The 23570-nt window shown below is 36.9% G+C and overlaps 1 protein-coding gene across 3 annotated transcripts in view; it reads right to left on the bottom strand.

Annotated features, from left to right (window-relative positions):
* GABRB1 (gamma-aminobutyric acid type A receptor subunit beta1) overlaps window positions 1–23570 on the bottom strand; it is a 108759-nt gene that overhangs the window by 29928 nt on the left and 55261 nt on the right. For all 3 annotated transcript variants that reach the window (XR_010439828.1, XR_010439829.1, XM_064710342.1), the window contains exon 4: window positions 17173–17393. Coding sequence is in view for 1 of the 3 variants with exons in the window: in XM_064710342.1 (XP_064566412.1) it covers window positions 17173–17393 (221 nt within the window). In the remaining 2 variants the exon portion in view is untranslated. The remainder of the gene's footprint in view (window positions 1–17172; window positions 17394–23570) is intronic.

Genomic DNA, 23570 nt, shown 5'->3' with positions numbered 1-23570 from the left:
AGTGCTTCAGGATTCAGAAACCTTCATTACCTGTAGTTCATAAATCTGCCTTTCAAGCATGTTTCTCACTCTTGATAGAGCTCAGCTGTGTAAAATTGCTAATGGCATTATGCTCTGGATAACCACAAAACTTATTTAAGCAGATAAATTAAACCCAGATGAAATCATAGTAATTGTTGTCTTGATGAAAATAAAATCAAGTATTTTATTATAAATAGAGTAAATAAATCCCAGTCCTGTTAGTGGTTGCACTCTCTCTGGATGGAGGAAGTAACTGATGGCTTGCACATGCGCCAGAAGCTTAAAAATAAAGACATTCAAATGCAGAATACAGGGGTGTAATGGCAGGAAGGAAATTGCAATAATCTGAACATAGGGCAAAGCTCCAATAAATCTGTGTTCAAGAGGATTAGATCTGAAAGGCCCTCGGCACAAGTTTGTGGCAATGGTAGAATAACATGAGGCTCTGTACATGTTTAAGTAGAGGATTAATCCTACACTTGAAGCAGAACTATTTATATCTCAAAGTAGGATGTGTTTCTTCCAGGCTTTCCCTTCTTAAAATACATTTTAAGTTCAGGTGTTGGGGCTAATTTATTTTGTTTGTACATTGTCTTTTATTCTACTGTCCTTACATTCTTTAGAATCATTTGGCTACAAATGCTAAAAATGGGATTATGCAAAGAAGACAAGCAGTTAGGTGGAGATATTTCATTATGCTGCTTAATTTCACTCATGTCAGTACTCAGACATTCTGAGATGGAATGAAGTCTGAACTGCCAACAGGCAAGATAAATAGTATTTGCATAAAAGCAAAATCAACTGATTTAATTTTTTGAAATTGTGGCTTGGGGTTCAAGTTATTTGATCCACTGCTTAGCTTTTACTTTGATGCCTTACTCTCTGAATATCTTATACTTACTGTATAGCCAAGTTATTTTTTGCTAAATATAAGATTAAATTAAAAAAAAACCCACTGATGTCCAGTATTTGCAAAACTGACTTCCACTAAATAATACTGTCAGAGATTTCCCTGCAGAGCAGCAGGGTTTGTAGAAACAAATGTTAAAGCTTAGTATTTTGAGTTAAATCATCAATGAGCAGTTAAAATAAATTCAGAATGAACACAGGAAGTAGATTTACGGTTCAGTACTTAGATAATTTCCTCAATGTGCTGTCAAAAAGCTGATCCTCAATTCTTGGACAAGAAATAGATGCAATATTTAAGACAGCAATAATAATTAAATGCGAAGATGATGAGAGCTAAACAATGCAAATTCTATTGTGAAATGTTTCCTTCATTTGGAGGTCAGGTATCAAATTTTAATATGTTTGTTCTTTTTCTGCCAGTCAACAGAGCATAAATTATAAATGCACATGAGGATATGAACTGGGATGGATGATTTTTTTTTTCCTTAAAAGCTAAATGAAATCTTCAAATTAAGAAGAAACATGCTTCTCTTAACCACTATAGGTGCTAGGGCTCTAGTACATGCTGGAAGTAGACTTTCATATTCCAGGAAAAAAATTGCTTTTATTAAATCAGTGTTAATTTAACTTTACTGGTATCAGGGAACTTAGTCCCCGAGGAACATCAGAACACAGATCCATATCCCTGGTGTAACTAGTTTAATTTTTCTGAAACTGGAAGAATCTTGATGTTTGAGTGGGGATGTCTTGTAAGGAGAGTTATTGAAGGAATAGAAGAAGGCAGAAATAAAAATATATGCAATCTGCAATTTTTTTCTCTGTCCAAGCCATGTACAAGGTTTACAGTTCTCATACCTGCTGACACCATACATTTCCAAGCACAGCCTGAGTGCTTGACCCTGGGAGAGATGTCATAAATGTGCCCAACTTCTACTGCCTGGAGCAGCCTACTTGTAGGGTGTACATTGAGCATCAGCATTATTGGTTTGGTACTGGGTATTTGATATAATGTTGTGTGCACTTGGGAAATCTATGTTCAACAGCCTGTGTGTTGCTTGTCTGGTCACATTCCATTAAAGTCTATTAAATTCTATTAAAAAAAGGACTTATGAGTATTAGTAAAATTGGCAAGGGCCAAAAGATGATTAAATAGTAATGCTTTCACAGATCTCATTAGAAGCTGAGAAAAAATTTGCAATATTAGATCCTTAGTTTTAGATATGAGCACATTAGCATGTGAAAACTTTTCTTTTTTTTTTCAATTAGAAAATGATTATATTTTAGCTAATTTTCCCAGTAGGACATATATTTGTGGCTCTAGGGTGACAAGCTGTCAACTGCTAGGTCACAGCTGCAGACTGCATACTTTGAGATAAACTCAAGTTTATAAAGAAAGGTTTTGTATGATTTAGCTTAAAAAGTACAACACACATTTCCTTTTGATCTTGCTCAGAGAAATAGTACAGTTGAATAATCATGACAACATAAAAAGGACCTTGAGGAAGATGTGTAAAGAGAAACACACAGCTCAAAGACCTTTATAATATTGGGTAAAGTGACCTGTTATACTTAAGTTGCACAAAGATTAGGCAGGGAAAAATGGGTCAGACTATGGGCCGTATTTTATCAACCGTTTTATCAATCAATTATTTTCTACCACATTTTATCAGCACCCTGAACTTGTCAGTGTTTGCTTGATTTGCCTCTCCTTCATGTTTGTCCCTTTAGTTGCCCACATTGAACCTTGAATGAAATGTGAGCAGCTCAGCAATACCATCAGTTGCCTCAGGTATCAAGGACTTGAGCTGCAGCCAGAAAGGGACACATGGTAAAATTTTGCAATGCCTTTCAAGGGCTGAAACATTGCTTTTAAGGTAAAATGAGCTGCAGTGGTCAGTGACAACACCATCCAACAAAACAACAACAAACTATTGAAAAAAACTAGAAGAATAAATAACTAATAGTAGCACTGACTAGTGCTCTAGCATAGTAATGGTCATGGATTTGTGCTGAGACCTGGAGGAATCATTCTGGGTTTGTCTTTCCCTGTGTAACTAGTAACATTCCTGACAGTGAATAGACTTGTCAGATGTAGAGGAAGAATACTGGGTTTTCTCTGAGGTGTAAATACAAATGTCTGTTTTCAAGCAAAAGACAGGCATGAAAAGTTAATCTGCAGGATGTCAAATCAATCAACTGCATTGGTTCGAAATAAGAATTCTAAAAAAACATCTTAATGAAAACATGACTGCTCTTATTGCTCTTTCCATTCTGATATGCTCTCCCCAAAAGCTACCGAGGTGTCTGCCTGGGCTGCCATGTTGTCCTGTAGGTCCTCTGAGACACTCCTTATCCCATCCTTATTTCCCCCTGGTTATATCAACTCAACAGCAGCCAGGACAAATGAAGCAGAATTTGCCTGAACTGACTGTTCTTGAATCTGTTCATCAGTTGGGCTCTGTGTTGGGCCCCAAAGATAGTTAAATAGCACCATATCAGAGGGGAGTAATGATGATGAACTGATGAAGGCAGTGCTCCCACATAATGAATTTTGTTATTCCCATGTCAGTGGGAATATTCACCACCAGTGAATTGCTGGTAAACTGCCTGAGCTTTGTCTGAAACAGAAGACCTGGAAGAGTCAAAATTCTATTCTTAAAGAATGTTCCCTGTCTGTCTCAGCAGCAGAGCTTATTCCTGAGGTATCCATTCAGTCTCAGGCAGGGGCAAGCCACAGAGCACAGTGTGATACCCACTGAGGAGAGAAAGAATGGTTCGTGACTGTGTCTTCACATGCCCAAACAGTTACTGAGTCTAACGCAGGATGTGCTGATTGGAGTAAGCACGTGCCTGGTCTTGCTGTTGTGGTCATTTGACTTTGCTTCAATAAGTACTCTTTAACATGACCCAGGCACTAGTTTATCACACTGTTATGTCCCTACAAAGCTATGCAATGGTGAAATGCCCTTCTGCTAGACTGAACTGACTATGAATTTGAAACTTGTTATTCATTTGCTGTTTATTCTTCCGTGCCCCCTTACATGTTGTATTTTCTTTGTTTGTTTGGCTGGTTTTTGATTTTTTGAGGTTTTTTTGTTTGTTTGTATGAATAATGAAAGGTTGTTTACTGGAAAAGGTCACTGCTGACCTTCCTTTAAGTACTCCAGGTTCAGAAATCTCTTGCAGAACTTGGGGCATATGTGTTTTGTGGTGAAGGCTTTCAGATGCAGCACACGGTGGTAATGGTGTTGTGATCTATAGGACAATACTGCCTAAGAACTGCCTGTGGCAAGTGATGTCTTTAAGCAGAATTCTCTGTTCCTTACTCTGATTTTTATTGCAAAATGTAAGCTGGTGGTATCATTCCCACCTTTAACCTCACTTCTGAATGCAAATAAGTATTATCAAGTGTGTTAGGCAGGTGCTACTGGATGCTTATGGGAACACTGTGCTTTTGTGTTTTATGTCCTGCTTGGCAGTGGTTTAAAAAGATTTGCTGCTGGAGCTGTAGGTCACTTTTTCCCCCTGTATTTTTTCACAGAAAACACTGACTTCTATAGTCAGTGCAAAGTAGGAGTGTATCAAAGGTTACATAATTTTCAATTAGAGCGCTGGGGGCATGAAAGTATTTTGGGGAAGGGGACATCACATTTCAGTTGTCTTGGGAGATTTACTTTGCCACTCCAAGTAACTGTCAGTAAATTAATAATTTTTTTGCTTACACCCTTAGTGAATAGTCTTTGCCATAATTCTGCTTCAGCTACGTAGTTACACAGTTAAATAGCTGTTTAGGACTATCATGAATAGGGATGGGGTGGGGAAATTACCCAAAATTCAGACAAGCTGACTTGCTGGCTTCTGCCTTTTCCAAGGGGAGAACCTGAAGCTCCAGCAGAGCAGTGGCAATAGGAGGCAATGGGAAAGGGAGAGCTCGTACATGGAGGAGATGAGGAGAGAGGTGGTGAGAAAAAAGGTCTGTCAGAAAACATGTTGCTCTGACTGAATGAGAACCTCCTAAAATCAAACCCTTAAGCTGGATATGTACTTTTTAAAGATAATGTAAGACCATTCTTCTGTTCAATGTAGTGCATCAGAAATAGTTCAGAGTAGAGTGAAGATGAGCGGTGGAAGGATGATGTTTGTAAATATCAAGAATAATAATAAAAAAATCACAACAATTTTACAGTGTAAAACCTTTTAAACATTAAAAAAAGCTGTGCGTTTGATGCTTCTAAGCCAAATTTCTGTGCAATGAGGATTTTTACTGCACAGCCATAAACCCATGAAAATAAATTTTACAATATAAATCCCAAGAGGCCTATAACAATACCAGGGCAACCAAGATACTTCAATGAAAAGTGCCATAGATTTGGAGCTGAAATTTACTGCAAATAGTAATTTAGTTTGACAGTGCAACTATGATGCAAGATAAAAAGAAAAAGACCAAGCCAGATGGGAAGTGCTTAGCATAAAGGAAGGTTCAAGAGAGAAATAAAGTCAGATGACTGTTTTTCAATCTGCTTTGAATTTAAAAAAAAAAAAAAGTTGATAAATCTGTAACTTTTTCAATGTCTGTATGCAAACCTCCTAAAGGTGACTAAATGCCAGAAAGGTGCAGATAATATCCACTGACAAAAACACCCTGCTCAGGAGAGAATACAAGTCTGCTAGATGGCAGCAGTGATGTTAGTGTCATCTGGTATGGTCACCTTTTGGTTTGGTTGTTGTGTTGTTGCTTATTTCAAAATAAAACCAAATTAGACACCAGCATACACCTGCTCCCTTTGGCAGGAGCAGAAACAAGGCAATATCTTCCATATGCAGCCCGGTGGTTTCAGGGTTGTTTTTTGATATTGTTTCAGAGTTTGGTTTTGTTTGGTTGGGTGATTTTGGTTTTTTTGGGTTTTTTCTTTTGTTTTGGGTTTTTTTTGGGGGAGGGGCAGAGGGGAATAGATGCTTTTTTCCTCGTGTCTTGGGTAATCTCAGAGCAGCAAGCCTGAGAGTTCAAGGAGCATTTGGACAGTGCTCTCAGGCACAGGGTGTGATGTTTGGGGCTGTCCTGTGCAGGGCCAGGAGTTGGACTTTGATGATCGTTGTGGGTCCCTTCCAAGTCAGAATGTTCTGTGATTCTGTGATCTTTGATATTCTGCAGGCTCAGACTCTGCAGGCTTTTGTTCTCTCCTAGCAACACATCTGCATTTGATTTCTACAAGTAGTTGATGTGTAATTCCTCACAGTCAGTATCTGTTGCTGTGCCTGTCTCTTCTATCTTTAGCTTTAAGAGCGCAGTACAATAGACTCTTTCTAATGCTACTGTGCCTTTATTCATGCAATGTTTATAAGGACAGAACAAGTAAAAATCTCCTTAGTAGACAGAGATGCTCTTGCCATAATGTTAAAGTACTGAATTAAGACTGAAGCTTATAAAACAGACCAACTTTTCTGCTTATGTTGTCTGAGTAGTTAAGGAGAATTTTTAGATAAAAACCAGGTTGTTTATGGGCTTAAATTCTCTCTTTGTGTTGTTTCATCATAACCTTTCTGTGTTGCATGGCTTCTTGAGTCCCAAGAGGTAGTTGGGTAATTTTACTTTTTTTTTTTTCTTCTCACAGGACAAGAGGATAATACAGTGTGGCATTGCTACTTGACTACTGTCTCATATCTCTGTTGAATTTCATACTTCAGAAGTTCTTCCTTGAACTGTTTTGATGCTGTAAGTCACAATAAATTACATGGGCATTCTTTCATTAAGATAAACTAATAAAAATGTAAAAAAGTATGAAAGGCATTGTGTCAAAACTGTAGGGTTTTGAAACTCTCATCCTTATACTTTCCATCTTGTATATTTTTTACTATTATTCTCGAATCTAGTAACTAAATTATGTATTACTGCTAAGGTTTAGTGTCCAGTGGTTTCACAGAATGATTTCTTTTCCTTCAATGAAGACCTTATTTTTGTATCCAAGGATGGAGTTTGAAACGTTTATAGGAGAAAGGTTTAAAAATGGGTTTGGAAATGTTGCATTTTAAAATTCATATATTGCATCTTCTACTAGTTTCTTACATTCTTCCTGCATCTAATTTAAAGATGCTTTGGAAGGGAAAATATTTACATATACATTTTACTTATTGTTACCTTTACACAGAGTAAGTGCCTACCTGGCATGCTGAGGAGAACTGAGATAAGTTTTTTCCTTTGATCTTTAAACTCCTCTTGCTATGGCCACGACTTTCTCTTTGAGTAAGCTAATAGCTCTTCAATTTAGCAAATAATTTGCTTATACTGATAACATTTCCTACAGGTGACTGAGTATAGCAGAAGATTGAGCTATTCCCTCTGAAAGCAAAAAGTCCTGAACAGCACTGTGCAGTATTCAGGCAGATTTACTTATAATCTTGTGAGCATGCAGGCCTTTGATTTTTTCTTAAGAAAACGCTTTGATATTTTCACTGGCATCTTAAACATAAGCCTGACATTTTGCCATTAGGAAGTCATAGAAAAAAGGAATTAAAAATGGAATAAAAGATCACTAGTGAGTGAAAGCTCATACATATATATCAAACAGCCATCACCTCAATGCTCACAAAAGATAGAAACTTCCTTTGCCATTGAGAAAACTTTTCCAGCTTACAGGGAGACCTACAAATTATCCTCAAAGAATAATCTGGAAAGTAAGCTTTATGTCTGTATCATCCACAGCCACAAGAATGAAATTATATGGGTACAAAATACTTGTGGAAGAGGCTGCTGTTTATAACCCAGGCAGTTTGATTACACAGAGCTCTGAATGGCTGTACCTGCAGAATGGAGGAGGCAGTGAATACAGGATGGGTTGAAATATTTTAGATGAGCTTTTCAGGAAAGGAAATACTGCTGATCTGTGAGTTACAGCAATTGTTCTAACATGTACTTAGCCTGAAATTTTTTGGGTTAGACAAAATTAGTTTTGGTATTTTACTCTTCTTGCAGTCCTGAAATGTCTGCATTTTCAGGCTTTTTTTTTTTTTTTTTTTTTTTTTTTTTTTTTTTTTTTTTTGGTGCATGTGTTAATCAAATGGAATAAAGCTAATTCTGTTTATATGTTCTTTAATGATAAACACACAGTTCACCCATCAGTTTGAATTCCTTATATTCAGCAGATAGGCTGCCCATTTGAATCATCAACATGAATTCTGAGAATAAGGGATATTTAAAGTATTTTGAGCATTTAACTAATACTAAGCATATGCATCTTCTATGCAGAGGTCTCCATTTTAGTGATTGACTGAGAGAAATTTAATAAGGTTGCATTAACATACCATATATAGCATAATTAAATATTACTGAAACATTTGTGACACACCTTCAAAACAAAACCCTTCTCTTGTTTTCTCTCAGCAGAGTCCCAGCAGGGGGCTCCCAGGTAACACAAAATTCTGTAGCAGTCTTAATACACACTTGGTGCCCACACGTGGATGATAACATGTATTTTAAAACTTTTGAGAATTTGAGTTAAATTACTCCTTAGAGTAGTCTTTTTTTTTTTTTTTTCTTTTGAAGCCTTTTGCACAAAGCAGGTTTTACTTGCTGAACTCTTTTGGCTCATCTTGAAGTGTTTCAGTGGGAATTGCTTTTCTGTGCATCCAAAGGTAGATGGATGGTGAGAAGTTGAAATTGTTGCCTTAGGGGTTTTAAAAATCTGGCTGATACAGGTCTTGTGCCAGTTTAGGCTTAACTTTGATATCCCTGAGAGACATCTTGGAGTGCTTATGTACTTCAGTAATTCTCTGTAGATGGGTTAAATGTATATCCTGTGTTATCAAATTATATAAAGAGCAGAGTTATCAGTCTCAGATAAAGAAATAATTTTAAAAATGAAATATTGCTATAACTTTCTAGAATCCTGCCAGAAAATTAAAAGTCCTAATTTTATAGCTTTTCCATTTACTTCTTTTAGGGAAAGACTCAACAGCTGGAGACATTGCAACAAGACAAGTAAGCAGTAGCCAAATGTATTTGAAATCATGCCAGCTGGGATCAATGGAATATTTCTTAGGAAATACTCTGACAATCTTTTATTCTCTCCTCACTTTCCACATGAAAATCTGACTAGAGATTTCTGGAAAGTATTTCTTCAGAACCTCTTATTCAGGTATGGAAATATTTCTTGCAGAATAGTTGAGGACTAATAAAATAGAAATTGAGATTTTTTTTAAACTGGACTCCAAAGGTGTATTCCACAGATGGTTGCTGACAGAAGAAAATAACAGGAAATGTGTTGGACATTATTTGAACTCAATCCATAACAATAAAATCTGTGCAATTTTTCTTTCTGTCCCTTGGCCAGGAGATTTTAAAATTTATGAATGCAGCATTGAAAATATATGGGTAATTTAACTGTATAACTGTTAGGCCTTTAAAAACCTGCTCAATTTTAGCTCTCATTTTATTAAAAAATAGCTAGCCTTAAGGTATTTGGTCTTTTGTTTGTAAAAAGGCTTATCAACAAACCCGAGAACAAGTTTGAAACACCTCATATCTACTAATAAATCTCAAAATATTCCGTTTTCCACACCAGATTTATTTTACAGGTTCTTGATTTACACAAATCTGGTCTGGAAGTAGATTTATGCTTCCAATACAGCCATTTGATCACACTGTCTCACATAGTTTACAAATCCATCTATCTAATGACTATGAAAAATGCTGCATTTGCAGTCGCTTGTGATTATACTCTCTGAGGTTGCTACAGAGGCTCTGCTGAAAGAGACAGCAGCAGCATGCATCAGAGCATCAGACAGTTAAACTTCGCAGGCCTGAGAAGTTCCAAGTGTTCAAACTTCCCCAGGTTTCTGGGAGATAGGAGATGTAAGATTACCCTTTGTACAGAACTTACCTTAGACTATAAACTCCTCTGTCTGAGGTATAGGACTGATGGTAGTACAAGAGGGCATGCATGTTTCTTCTTGGATGACTGGTGTCTGGTTGAACCAAGCTTATTGTTATGCATGTGGCTTGGAAAATTTTGTCTTTGGCATTTTCCTGTAAATATGAAGAACTGGGCACTTTGTGGAAAACATTTAGTTTTGCAATAAGCAACCATGAGTAATTTGTATGTGTTTTGGTTTGGTTTTAACTATTTTTTTTCAAAGAGAAGCTAGGTGTAATGAGTGTATATTCTTATTAATCTGACTCTAGAAAGGAGCTGGGTGTGTTTTTTCCATTTGTGTGCTTGTGTTTTATTTAGTAGATTGGGTTTTATTTTGTGTTGGTCTTTTCTGTTGTTGCTGTACCTGGGAGTTTGCTATTTGCTTTTCTAGTGGAATTTCAAAAATTGGAGCTGTGTTTCTGTCATGTTGCTGGTATTGAGGCTGGAGACTGACTGCTGTGTAACCCTCACCTGGGGCAGGTACCTCAGCTGAGGTGAAACCAGACAGAGCTGCACCCAGGCTGGGGAAGCTGAGCTGATGTTGCTGCCTGATGATTTACCCAGAGACTGAGGAACACTTCACTGTCTCCTCAGACTCCTGTGTAGGTCACTCCCATATACATTTACCTACTATAGGTTTTAAGTGCTGAATGATTTTCAAGTTGCTTTTTCCAACTTTGACTCCTGCTTTAGGCTTTGAGTAACTCCAGGATTTCTGATATTTCTAGATTCTTCTTCCCTGGAAGATCATAACTAATTAGATTTGTAATCCAAAATGACATGAATTGTATTTGAAGTACCTACCTCCTGTCTGCTCAGCTTGATTTCCTTATTAATGGTTTTATAAATTAAAGCATCTTATTTGTCACATATTTTGCCTCTTAAAATGAGGCCATTTTGTCCTGGCAGTTATAACACCATGTATGTTGATACTATAGAAGAAGTGCCAAATACAGGAATATACTGCTGTATTTTATGGAGTAGCTAATTTTATATTTTACATTTTATTTTACTCAAGGGCTTGGCTATTAAGTAGGCTGTGAATTCTCTTGCAGCTACTTTTAAGCCAGGCCAATGATATTTGAGAGGAAAGGCTAATCCTCTTTTTAGGTGGAGATATTTATAAAAGAGTGAGGGTTAAAGAGAAAATATATTGCCTGAAAACATTTTTAATGCATTATTATTTGCATCTTTGCACTGTCCTCAAAAAATGGATTTTAATTTCTCATAAAATTAATTATAAACACTGCATTTGATAGCTGTAGTGAATTAAATCAGTGCAGGTTTGTTTTTCATATTAATACCCTTAAGCACTTCATATGGCACCAGCCAATCTTTTGTGTGCTGCAGCTCAGAGCAGACACGGCCTGACTGCTCTGGGCTTTGAGCAAGGGCATGTCTCTGAGAACAGCAGCTCCCACAACCTGGAATCACTTACAAATTTTCCTTTTTCACTTTATGTCTCTCCCAAACAGACTGTATCAGCATTTGTTCAGGATTTCAGAAGCTTTACAGGTAGTGTTTATTAGGAAAGTGCTTGTCTCTTTGGGAGAACACCTAAATTAAGACTCTTCCCTCTTTTGTATCTAAGCGCATTTATCAGTTTGGAGCAGGTCTGGTAAAATATTTGCTGTCTCCCCTAGGACCTTAATTTACCTGCGTGATACATTTATTGCACAGAAATGGCACAGATTTCCTCATCCTACGCCCCTCTGATTTTTGGTTCAATAACTGTTTCACTGATATAATGAATCAACATCAATATAAATGAAATGAGAGTAAGGTTAGTTTTAAGCAGCTAAAACTTGTATTTTGTCCTTCGGTATTAGCTGTTCTACGCATGGTCAAAATTAATAATAAGTAGGTTGGACATCTGCAGCAAAGTACAGATTTAATTACTGTTCCTTTTAAAATTTTATCATTAGAGGGAATTTCTTTTCAACAAATGGCTTTTTAATGAAGTTCAGGACCTGAAAAACACACATAATGTGGTATGTACTAAATTTATGGTGATATGAAATATACTAAAGTATGTTAAAATATTAGGACTCAGAAAGAACTATTTTAGATCTATTATATATATATAGATCTATAAAATAAATCTATTTTATATACCTGTATATAAAAACATACTGTAAAATAATCTGTACTGCTCAAATATATTCCAGCTATATAACTTAAATTGCAGTGGTTTCTAGAAGTTTTTTGCCTTCTTCTTTCAAAAATACAAGTAAGTGTTGTAATTGTATATGTCCATTTGGTGTTCCTTGCAAAGCATAAGTGGCAAGAAATGTGCTAAAAATCTAGAATTTCAGGGGAAAAGCAAATATTATGATATTATGCAAACTTAAGCACTAACTTCCAGAGTAGGCAGGTTAAGCATGTGCTGCTTCAGTGGAGTGTATCTAACAGGCTACACTGAAACAACAGGAGTTACATGGCCCAGCTGTGAAAGGCTTGTGAGGATTTTCATTCTGGTTACTCAGTTGTAGGATATCTCTGCATGTGAGCTTTTACAGTGTGTAGAGGAGAAAGCTGAGCTAGTAAATACTGAAAAATTCCCTTCTCATTTAATGCCTACCCCCTAAAAGCAAAAAAAGAAGGAAATACTTGTAAAAACTTGTCTATACTGTTATTGGATGAAGTGATCCTTAGAGTGAGTATATAAATTTATTTGAAATACCTCTTGATCAAAAGTACTTCAGTGCTACTCTCTGTCACTAAATTCTTTTTTCACTTGATTTATGTCTCCCAGTAGGTTTGAGGCAACTATAATAGTGTTACTTATACACACTGGAGATAAGCTTTGGTGAAACTAGAGCTCTTTTAAAAGTAAGACATAGTAAAAAAAATTAAAAACCATTTTATTTAGAAGTCCAATTTTTATGCAGATGAGGTTGACAGTGAAAGAGTAACAATTTCAAAATATTGGAAGATATTTGCACTTCTGATATGGGGAGAAAAAGAGGATTTACTGAGATTTAGTAGGCAGAAGAGAGCCTGTAAAATAGAGGATAATAAAATCATCCAATATCTATTTATACCAGGATGGTAAGAGATGATGTGCTGCCTAGAAAATATGTAACCCAAACACTGCAGTGCCTTTCAGCTTTAAAATTAAACATTTGTTAAATATTGGCTAATCATTATTATTTGTTCTTTTGGTAGTGTTAATGAGATTAAATAGTTATTAAAATATTAATATACTTAAATAGTTTCCATATCATATCAGTAATCTGAATTTGATCTAGACCCTGCTTCAATTAAGTCGTCTTTGAAAAAAGCTTAGCGGGCTTTGCACTACAAAATGCTTATGTAGTTCTTCAAAGTGCTGTACTTGATAGCTGCAATCAATTACAGCATCTAAAGCTTGTGTTGAAATTCAGGCCTGTGAGGGCAGTTGTGACTCCACCATGTGGAGTTTCAACTACTGACTACAGGAGCTAATGCTCAGATATTTATTTAAAGCTGAGTCCATGTTCAGCACTTGTGTGTTTCTGCTGGATTTTTAAATAAACTCTCTACAGAGATCAGTTCAACCTGAATTATGTCCTCCTCTTCCCTATGTATTAAATGGAAGAAATTATGAATAATTGTTTGATTTAATTTTGCAAAGTTCTTGTATATTTTTAGGGTGTAAAAATATAAAGGGAGTCCCAAATTGGTTCTCATGAGTCTTAAAATGCTCACTGCTAAATCTTTTGCCACTGATGCGTGGAAGAAATATTTTTGTAGGATTTTCAAAATTATCACCTAATAAAATACTACCTTATAATTTGCTCTGTATTTTTTATGTAGTGAAATAAAGTGTAACTTTTTATTTCACTATATAGATGACATGGATTTTTCTCATTTAGAACAACTGCAGTCTGGTTTTTTGGCTGGGCCTGTTTAGTAAGACAAGTAGGACAGTCTATTGAGTACTAGTGTAAATTGGCCACTTGTTGCCATGATGGGTTGTCCTCAGAAGAACTCAATAACTGACTCTTTAAGGAAATCCATGAAGGTGTTTAGAGGAAAGCCAAAACTCCATAATTCCAAAACATGGGATTACGGCAAGGCAAAAGCAATCCACAAACGATTAAAATTTTACTGCTATAAAAGATGTAAACAACTGTATAGCAATTTTCCTTAATAATACTCTCAGCTATATTGCCAAAATTGAGGTAGTAAAAAGTAAAAGTCTCCACTAAAATTAACTTTCAAGATCATACTAAAAATTAAATATTCTGCATTGAACACAGTTTTTCTTGTGTTCCACCTCTAGTATTTGCTTCCATGGATATTGCATGAATAAATGGTTAGTAAATCAAATGTTAAATGGATCAGTTCTTGTTTGTGAATTGGTTGGAGGTAAGTGAGTTTGTCTGCCAGTGTCTGCACCACAGGAAACCTTCTCTGTGTAAGAAGTGGTGAAATAAATCTTAATGTTGAAGACAAAGATTATTCTTCGCCTTGTCCTCTTGCAATTGCAGCAGTGCCTAGCAAAGTAGCATCCTCTGCTGTAGCAGTATAAAAATGTGTGGTCTCACTAAAACCAAAAGTTTTGGATACTCCAAACCAGTTCTTTACACCTTGTCATGGTATGCTCAGTCCCCCTGCCTTGACATAAAGAATTGCCCTAATCAAAGGTGGGTTTGTGTCTGAACATTAGAAAAGAGAGAGACGTCTGTGCAAAGGTATTGCTGAAGGTATGTTACACTTCCTAACAACTAACTCTGCTGAAGGACGTGCTCCTTCCAATACACAAAAATTTCTGCTGTTGTTCATTGTGAGGCAATGTCATGATACAAGAACAGAAGTCTCCAAAGCAACATGGAGTCATTTTTCTGCTAGTGAAAATCTGAGAAGAATTAAGAGGTGGCATAAAATACTAGGAAAGGATGATTTAAATCAGAGCTTCCATTCCTGACATCATGACATAAGAATCTGAGCATGAAATTCAGTACAATAAATTATTAACAGTTCCTTAAATAACTCAAAGACACATTACATGTCTAGCATCTTACTTGGGAAAGCTGGAGAAAGGAGAAGCAAAAGAGGCAACAGAATGTACTGATTTAAGATTTTGGAGCTCTGGGAGAGATTTCCAGAGAATCTTGCCTGAACAGGGAATAAAAAGTAATGAGAGACACTGCTAGTGCCAGAAGTGTTAGAGCTAATGGCATCCAATCACTTGTTAAAAATGGGTAAGGGAAAAAAAAGAAAGAATAATCCAGTATTTTACCAGCTGTACTGGCACCAGGCTGGCACTGTCCCATACACCAGCCTCAGAGTGCTGCAGGTCTGCACATTGACCCAACGGGATTTTTCCCTTTCTCATAGGAAGCCGGTGGCTATACTACAGAAAATGAAAATAGCTGTTGGCAGGAGTCCTTGACAGAAACTGAAGAAACATGATCTTCAGGTAGATAATAATTAACAGTGACACTCAAGTTCCTTGGGATATTTGAAACAAAATTCAGTGGAAATATTACCATGGAGTTAAATGTGTTTGTGTGTGTAGCTCTTGGGTGAAATGATGAAAAAGTTATTTGGTTTGTAATATTACACATTTTTTCTACTGTGAACAATTAACAGACCTGCCTTTTGAAGCAGGAAACATAACAACAATGCCCAATTTTAGAGGTCAGAAGGCTCAGGAGTATTCTCTGTCTGCACAAGTTTATAGCACAGATTGTTCTTTAAACTGTGGGGACATAATAGCTGAAAGTTACTGGACAAAATAGCTAAAGGGATCGTTGAGTTTATCATAGAAACAACACAATAATGGAGACATAGTGAAGTGATAATGCTTTGTTACATGGTCTAAAACCACTCCAGTGTATTATGTGCATGTTTCCCTTGTTTATTCATCTGTAAAGCCAAATGGTTAACCTTGGTTTATTTCTCCTCAGCTCTGTTGAGGCTGAACATTGCATCAATGACAAACTGCTGAGCACATGGGTGCAAGCAAACAGGTTATTTAGAGCTGTTATGATTGTTCCAATTTCTGTTTAAAGAAGCTAGTAAAATTTCATAGCTGAGCCTGAACAGAAATATTAACTCTGGACTGAAAACAGAAAAGCTGTTTGGGGAACAGGAGGCATGAGGGAAAGGAAGCGTTTAAATCATCCTTGAGATATGGTTAAAGACCCTGACTAAATTACGAAGAACTCAGACTCTGGTTACAGCATAATTGGTGCTGTTTTTCTTGTTCAAGACATGCGAGGCCAATGCTCTGTCTTCAGCAAAGAAAATGAAACTCACAGGTCACAACCCATGTGAGAGCTTTGGTGATACTGTCTTCATGCTCTTTACTGCACAGATGCTAAATCAAGGTAATATGCTGCAGTTTCTTTTCTGCTTGTGAGACTAGATTGGAACTGTGCTCAAATTTCTGAATGCTGAATTTTACCTAAAAGTATTTTCTGCAGTGCTTTCTCATGTTTAGTTTCTTACAAGGCATATATGTCACCTGGAATATGAAAAAATTGATGCTTACATGAATTAAAGGTAACCTATAGGCTGACAGAAGCATATTTATTGCCACGAGGAAAGTGACCACAGATGCAAGTTTAGTGCAATAACTGCCATCTGCTGCAGGAAGAAAATTTTAATGTATCTTAACTTCATTTTATCTTCCGCTCATTTGTTATTTTTGTCTTTGGTTAGAGCTTTCTTGTGGGACGGGGACACTACATGTTGTTTTACTCACAACTACAGGCCAAAGTCTGTTCACCAGATGTGTCTAAACAGCTGCCTTTTCTTGGGGAAAACATGGTGCATCAGCTTGAGCAGTGAAAAAGACCTGACTGCTCAGCATCTCTTCCTGCATGCAGCTGGTGATGGCAACGCTGTCAGTGTTTATGGGCCCATCTAGCAAAACTTGGCCTTGCTGCACCCTGAGACCCCATACTCAGGCATTCAGATAATATTAAAATAATTTATGCAAATCTACAAATATCTCCTTTGTATTCTCTACCAAATATCACATTTCTTCAAATGATTCCAAATTTTAAATTCCCATTGTCCTAAAGAGAAATTTTAGAAGGAAGGAAGTGTTTGTGTGAGCTGTGATTGATTACCAGGTGAGAGCCAAAATGAAAAACTCTTTAATAGTTTTAACACACTCAGAAGAGTTGGAAAAAAGAGGCATTAGGCTTCGTTAGCTATGGCTGTAGCTGTTAAAGGCAGTATTGCTGCTCTGTGGAAAATCCTTGGGTGTGTTGTGGTTGACTAAATTAAGTATATGCTGACTCATACATGAGAAACCAGGAAAAAAGCACAGGAAAGTGGCACTGATTCCACCTGCACTTCTGCCAGCACAGACAGATTAAAATGCCCAACATACCGTAGGCCATAAAGGACTGTCCCATCTGGATGGAGTCGGATCATTCGGTTTTTCACTGTCACCCCATGGACAAATGATTTCTTGTCATTTTGGAAATACGTGTCCGGCACCCAGAGCTGGTCGGCCACTCTGTTGTCCAGAGTTAAGTTCAAAGGTATTCCAGAATAAGAGAGCCTTTTGTCCCTCCAGGACTGCTGAAAGTACATGGTCAAGGTGTAGTCCTAGGGAAGAAACAAGAAGGGCTTTTTGTATTTTCATACTGATTGACTGACCAGAAGTTTAGTTTTGGATGAATCTCAGTAACTGAATATCAGTAGCAATAGGAAATTCAAGGATCATCAAGGCATTGTTACCACTAGGCCTTCATGATCATGAATCTTGGCCTGTTCATACTAGTGTCAAACTTGACACTTACCAGTGGCAGTGACTACACCACGCTTTCATGACCTCTGGACTCAGAGGGAATAATAGATGGCACATTTGGGTCTCCAGTTTGTGGATCAAACTTGGTTTCTAATTTTTCTTTTTTTAAATGTGAAAAGAGCAGTGTTTAGCTGAGCTCAGCCAAATAGCATTGCATAAGACTTAGGATATTTTTCTGATATTCCCTCCTTCTGATATTCTCTCCCTTCACCCTGAAAGATTCCCCCCACAATCCAGAAAGGCCTAACCCTCCTCAGAAAGAACAAATACAAGCTCAGAACATAATGGATAACTTCCCACTCCGCCTCTGCTGGAGTTGCCAGATGTAATGACTCCAGACAGCCAGGCATATCTTCTCTCAGCCTGGGAAATGCAGTGCTTTCTGTTCCTTGCCAATTGGATTTTACTGTACAGAAAATCAACAACTTGGCTATCATGTTATAACTCCAGTGAAACAACATTTATGCAGCCTTTCAGCTTTCATTTTGTCTGAAAAGAAATTGTTCTAAAGGCTTGTAGTCTGATTTACTCTCGTGTACATGTCTTTCTGGGAAATTGATGATTTTAAAGGTAGTCAATTTTTTCAAGTGGAAAAACCCATGTATTTTGTAGCTCATGGAGTTCTTAAAAGATGAGTAGAACAGGAGTATGTGGACTATTAGTTTTCTCTTCTTCATCTCCTCCCCCAGCCCTGTTTTCAAGTGACAGGTCACTTTGTCACATGTTTTTATGGTAGAAGTGCATCAAAATCATAGCTATTACTGAAAAAATTGGTCTGGTCAGCAGTAAGATTTTCTTTTATGTGATAAAAACCTTACCTCTGTCATTGTCACAAATCCTAGCCTGAACTTTAATTCTTGAAGAAACAGCATAAAAGCTGTCTGATACAATTTGCACTCTTCATCTATAGTGGCTTCTTAAGACTGTATCATTGCCATGAAATCAAAGCAGAGCTGCTTTTCAAAAAGACTTTCTACCTGAAGAGTCACATCCAACAGAGCTATAATACAGACTTGCCAGTGAAAGTTGTTAATAAAAATACTGTTCTTCCTTGTCCTGGGCCAGTAGTTTTCTTTGGGCTTTTTCTTTATGGGTGAAATATCATGATTGATGATCAGTGGCTATATAAAATACGACAATTACATCCACTGCGAGCACAGACCCAGATTTGCAAGGATTTCATAGATATGCCCCTTTTCAGGCCTGAATTAGGTTACTACCCACAATAGACACAAGAGGCTGTATGCTGAAGGTTTGTTCAGTTTTTTTGCTGGCCTGGGCCACTAGGAGGAGGTCAGAACATCTTTCCTTTTCAGACCATGCTGGTCAAACCTGGAACTACAAAGTAACGCAGTAAGATATATGCTGCCCTTTGCTGAGTAGGTGATTTAATTTAAATAGGGGTACAGAGCAACAGGAGTACTAAGGAGGCAAGTTTTTGAATGTAAAACTTGAATAGAGGTGGGTTAGAAGCATCACTTAAAGAGAAGTTTACCCTTAGCTCCTCTTGCACATATACAAAAACCAGTTGGGAATTGGATGAGAGAAATCAAAAATTAAAAACAAAACCAAAAATCAGCCAAACATGAAAGTACAAAACAAAACTCCCACCCAACACCACAAATACCCCATAAGCCCCCATCACTATTCTGGTGCAGTTTTTATATGTTTTATCTGTTTCCTAACCTGCCCTATTTCAAATCTCTTTAGGTAGAAAACTTTCATAGATGACTGATAAAATTCAAACCCTCAGTGCCGCACCTGCCATCCTCTACATCTTCTGCCTGATCCAGCAGAGCCTATGTAGCCTGCAGCACAGATGGAACCGAAATTCTGATTATACATAATTATCTTTTCTCCTTCTTGCCTTTCTTTATATTTTCCCTAGGCTTTAAGGCTGCTTTTATGGAATTGTAATACTGTTCTATAGAAAACCAAACAATTGAGAATGGTGTCTATGCAATAGCTCTCATAGCTCAATCAAGAGAAGAATAGCCGCAGTAAGCTACAAGCAATCTTAAAGGATGTGATCAAGTGAAAGATGAAGAAATTCTGTCTCTTGGCTATGACTACTAGAAGAAGTTGAGTTGCTATTTTTAGCATCATAGTCTGTTAAAAAAATTTTGTTTCATCCAGCATTTGTGCTTTACACAAAATGCTGCTGTTGGCAACACCACAGTAGAGAGAGAGATCCTCTGGTCTGCAATTGTGCTGTACTATGGAGAAGTATGTGGCAAGCCTGCAAGTGTTAATGAAGAAAAAAACTCTGAGCTTCATCCTAAAGAAATCTCAGGGCTTCCTAACTGAACAAATTATCTATTTTTTTTTCCATTCCTCATACGTGGGGGTATTACTCATTCGGTATTTAAATAAGAAAAATAGTCTGATGTTACATTGTGAGAATCCCTGTTGCAGTAAGTTCATATTTTAAAAAGCATAGTCAAAGACTGTTTTAATGAAAAGCAAATTACAGCTGCACTATAATAACCCCAATTTTGCAGTTATAAAATTTCTAATTGTTTTTTTAATGGAATACAGCCTTACCCTTCTTATCTCTCATCAGCGAAGTATTAAATGTTGGCAAACCATATGGCTAGCCACATCTTGGGGGTTCTTGTATAATTTTTTATATTGTACAGTGGTGTGAGTGAAGTGAGGATTTAATGACTACTTGTCTTCTACCCTGTAAAATTTGCTGAGGATTTTGTGCTTTCAAGCTCTAGACTATATGAATAATTTCTGAATCTGTCACATCTGTAGTGGTAATTGGCTGCAGAATTTTTTTAGCTTCTTATGAAAGCTTCCCAAGATCTCAAGTAGAAGTCTAGATATGAAAATAAATCACACTGTATTTAACTCTCATATTTTAAAAATTCTATTCATGAGTTTAAGAAGCAGGAACCAATGTAAAATTAAAAAAGAGAATCTGTTTCTGCAGCTAACTGTTCTTTCAAATGATTTTTTTAAAAACAATTTGTGTTCTATAGAAACACACTAAACAGTTTTTTTTTCTGAACTTTACTTTTCATAATTAAAAAAATCTGTAATTCTGCTGAAAAATCATGATATTTCAGTAGATTTAATAGTGCTGTTTATGCATCTGATCTACTTTCCCTTTTTCCATGAAAAAAATTTATTTACTAGTATGAGATCTTTTTCTCTTAGTAATTGTGCAAATTTCTTATTTCTTTGTATCGAACCAGAAATTTGTATATGTGTGCATGTAGATGTGTACTATAACTTATAAGTACATCTGTATCAGTGCTTTAATAAAGTGCATTAGGTTGCTAAGACAAATACATGCTAGTCCTAGTTAAGAGAAGTTCTGTTAAAATGTAAGAGAAACTAGTCTATTTTACTCAAAATTGAAAGCTCTTTCATAGTCTGAATTTAAGAAACCTAATAGATAAATACTGGCACCAAGTCTCACAGTATAAATTTCTCAGTAAAGAAATTTAAGAATAATTGAAGAATATTGTACTTGAGGTCAGATGAAGAATTTAGAGTGCCAGTAAGGAACAGACTGAAGAGTCACCATACAATAATAATACCTTTTTAAATTCTATTTTTCCCCTATTCTTTTATTTTTTTTTGGTGGAATAAAAATAGTTAATGTAAGGGCAAGAACAGATTTTTTTTTCCTTTCCTGTTAAACCTCTGTAGATCTCTGAAACCAGAAGAGATACATTAAAATAACTGAAGAATTTGGATTTGCTGGTAATTTCTACTCTGTGATTTACCAGTTCAGTACAGCAGAATATAATGTGGAATACATTGTTATATTATAATCTAACCTTCTGAGAGACACAGAACTAGAACTTCACCATGTTTATCAACTGAATTATGGATTCTGGCAGAATAAAAGATGAGTTCACGTCTGCTGTACTGCTAGTTGTTTCTTCTTTCACAAAGTCCACATTTTAAGGAGAAAATAGGGAATCTTTTAATGTGCAATGTTCAGCCTGGTGGTCCAAAAGACCTTTTGTTTTTCCCTTTTCCAAGGTGGCCTTAATCTAAGCTCAGTTATCATTTAATGAACTGAACAGCAGGTTAGCACATTGTGATATATTTAAGTATATAACTGGATATCAAAGCACACTCTGAAAGTCTTAACAGCTAAAAATAAATAATGTGGATGCACTTATTAGCAAAAATTAGCAAATCAAATACTATTTTGTGAATATTTAGCTGTTCTAGGTCAATATCAGACATTAGCTTTCTACACGAGTTTGCACATCAAGGCACGTGCAGCAAAATTAATACGTGAAGTGCACCAATGTCATACTTCCAATAGACAGCAGTGTATATTGGTAGTTGTGTAAACCCAAACAATCTTAAATATAAATTTTATCCTTGGGAACCACCCACTAATACAATATCTGGCAGCCTCACAAAAAATGAGATGCAATAACATTCAGATACATTATAACAATCAAGACAAATGTAACTGGAATTGCAATTTAAAATTAAACATGGAGTATTAATCAGAATATTAGTATTGACAGCAATAATGCCATAAATGCAGAAAAGCAATATATGTAAATGCTGCTGTGACTGCAAACTCTTGTTAATTGGGAAAGAGTATTTTCCATGTTTATCTGATAGAAGAATAGGAAGGGCAGAGTTTTGAAAGAATGGCGAATATATAAATTTGCAAATTGTAAAAAATTGTACTCATTCCTATGTTGCAAGAGTGCTAATGTATCAGAAGCAGCTGTCAGTTGTTCAGCAAGTTAATTGTCCTACTTTGGAACTCCAAGGGAAGGTCCACATTCTCACCTGCAGAAGAGCTATTTTATGGTAGGAAGACACAAATGGTGATGTGGGGTTTTGGGTTTATGTTTGGAATTTGCATGTACTTTGTGTTGGGGGTTTTTTTGCTTGCTTGTTTGCAGGCTGTTTTTTGGTCCCCCCCCACCTCTTGCATACCCTGATGCTCAATTCCAGATACTGCACAGAGATTAGTGGAAAAATTTTTTTGCTAAAATTAAGGAGGAAGAATATACTGGTTCTACTCATATTCTTTTCTAAGAATGTCAGGGGAGCTGCATCTCTTTATTAAGTCTCCAGTCCAGCCAAGCAAGGAAGCCAGGGAATTAGGGGGCACAGTACTGGACCATTTGTACTTGCCTTTCTTTCTAAGGAGACAGTTCAGAGTTCCTGCGGATGTTTTCAATGAATGACATAGCATATGTTACCCAGTTTCTCCTCTTCTATCCAAATTAGTGGGAAGATGGGAGAAGGAGCATGTACTCAAATTATTCTGTATTCCCTGGCCCGGTTCACAGGAGGCCATGGTTCTTGTCAGCTACACTTCTGTTAGGGAAAATGGAAGAGAAAGCTAGGACTCCATGACAATAGGATAAACACCTTCTATTTTCCACACAGGAGCTGCTTGGTGTTCTTTAACAGGATCAGAATTTTCACACAGCAAACTTCAGTTTTGCAGAGATCATGTTTTCCACCAGAAAATTACAGATTGTCTAGAGATGTGAGACTTTTGTAGGAGAAAAAGTTGTGTGAGGTCTTGTTAGGCCAAATGCCAGATGCTATGCTTTGGTTAAACAGCCCTAGGCTGTGCAACAGGGTGGGGGCAGAGGGGTTGGAAAGTGGCCCTGCAGAAAAGGACCTGGGGATGCTGGTGACAGTGGCTGAACATGAGCCAGTTGTGCCCAGGTGGCCAAGAAGGCCAATGGCACCCTGGCCTGTGTCAGCAACAGTGTGGCCAGCAGAATCAGGACAGTGATTGTCCTCCTGTACTCAGCTGGTGAGGCTGCACCTCAAGTGCTGTGATCAGTCTTAAGCCCCTCACAGCAAGAAAGACATTGAGGTGCTGGAGCATTTCCAGAGAACAGCAACAAAACTGTTGAAGGGTCTGGAGTGTAAGTCGCAGGAGGAGCAGCTGTGGGACCTGGGCTTGTTTAATCTGGAGAAAAGGAGTCTTGGTGGGACCTTATCTCTGTCTCAACTACCCG

This window comes from Zonotrichia leucophrys, chromosome 4, assembly GCF_028769735.1.
Source record: "Zonotrichia leucophrys gambelii isolate GWCS_2022_RI chromosome 4, RI_Zleu_2.0, whole genome shotgun sequence".
NCBI lineage: Eukaryota > Metazoa > Chordata > Aves > Passeriformes > Passerellidae > Zonotrichia > Zonotrichia leucophrys.
The sequence above is the reverse complement of the archived record's forward strand: the minus strand, read 5'-3'. Positions and strand labels throughout refer to the sequence as shown.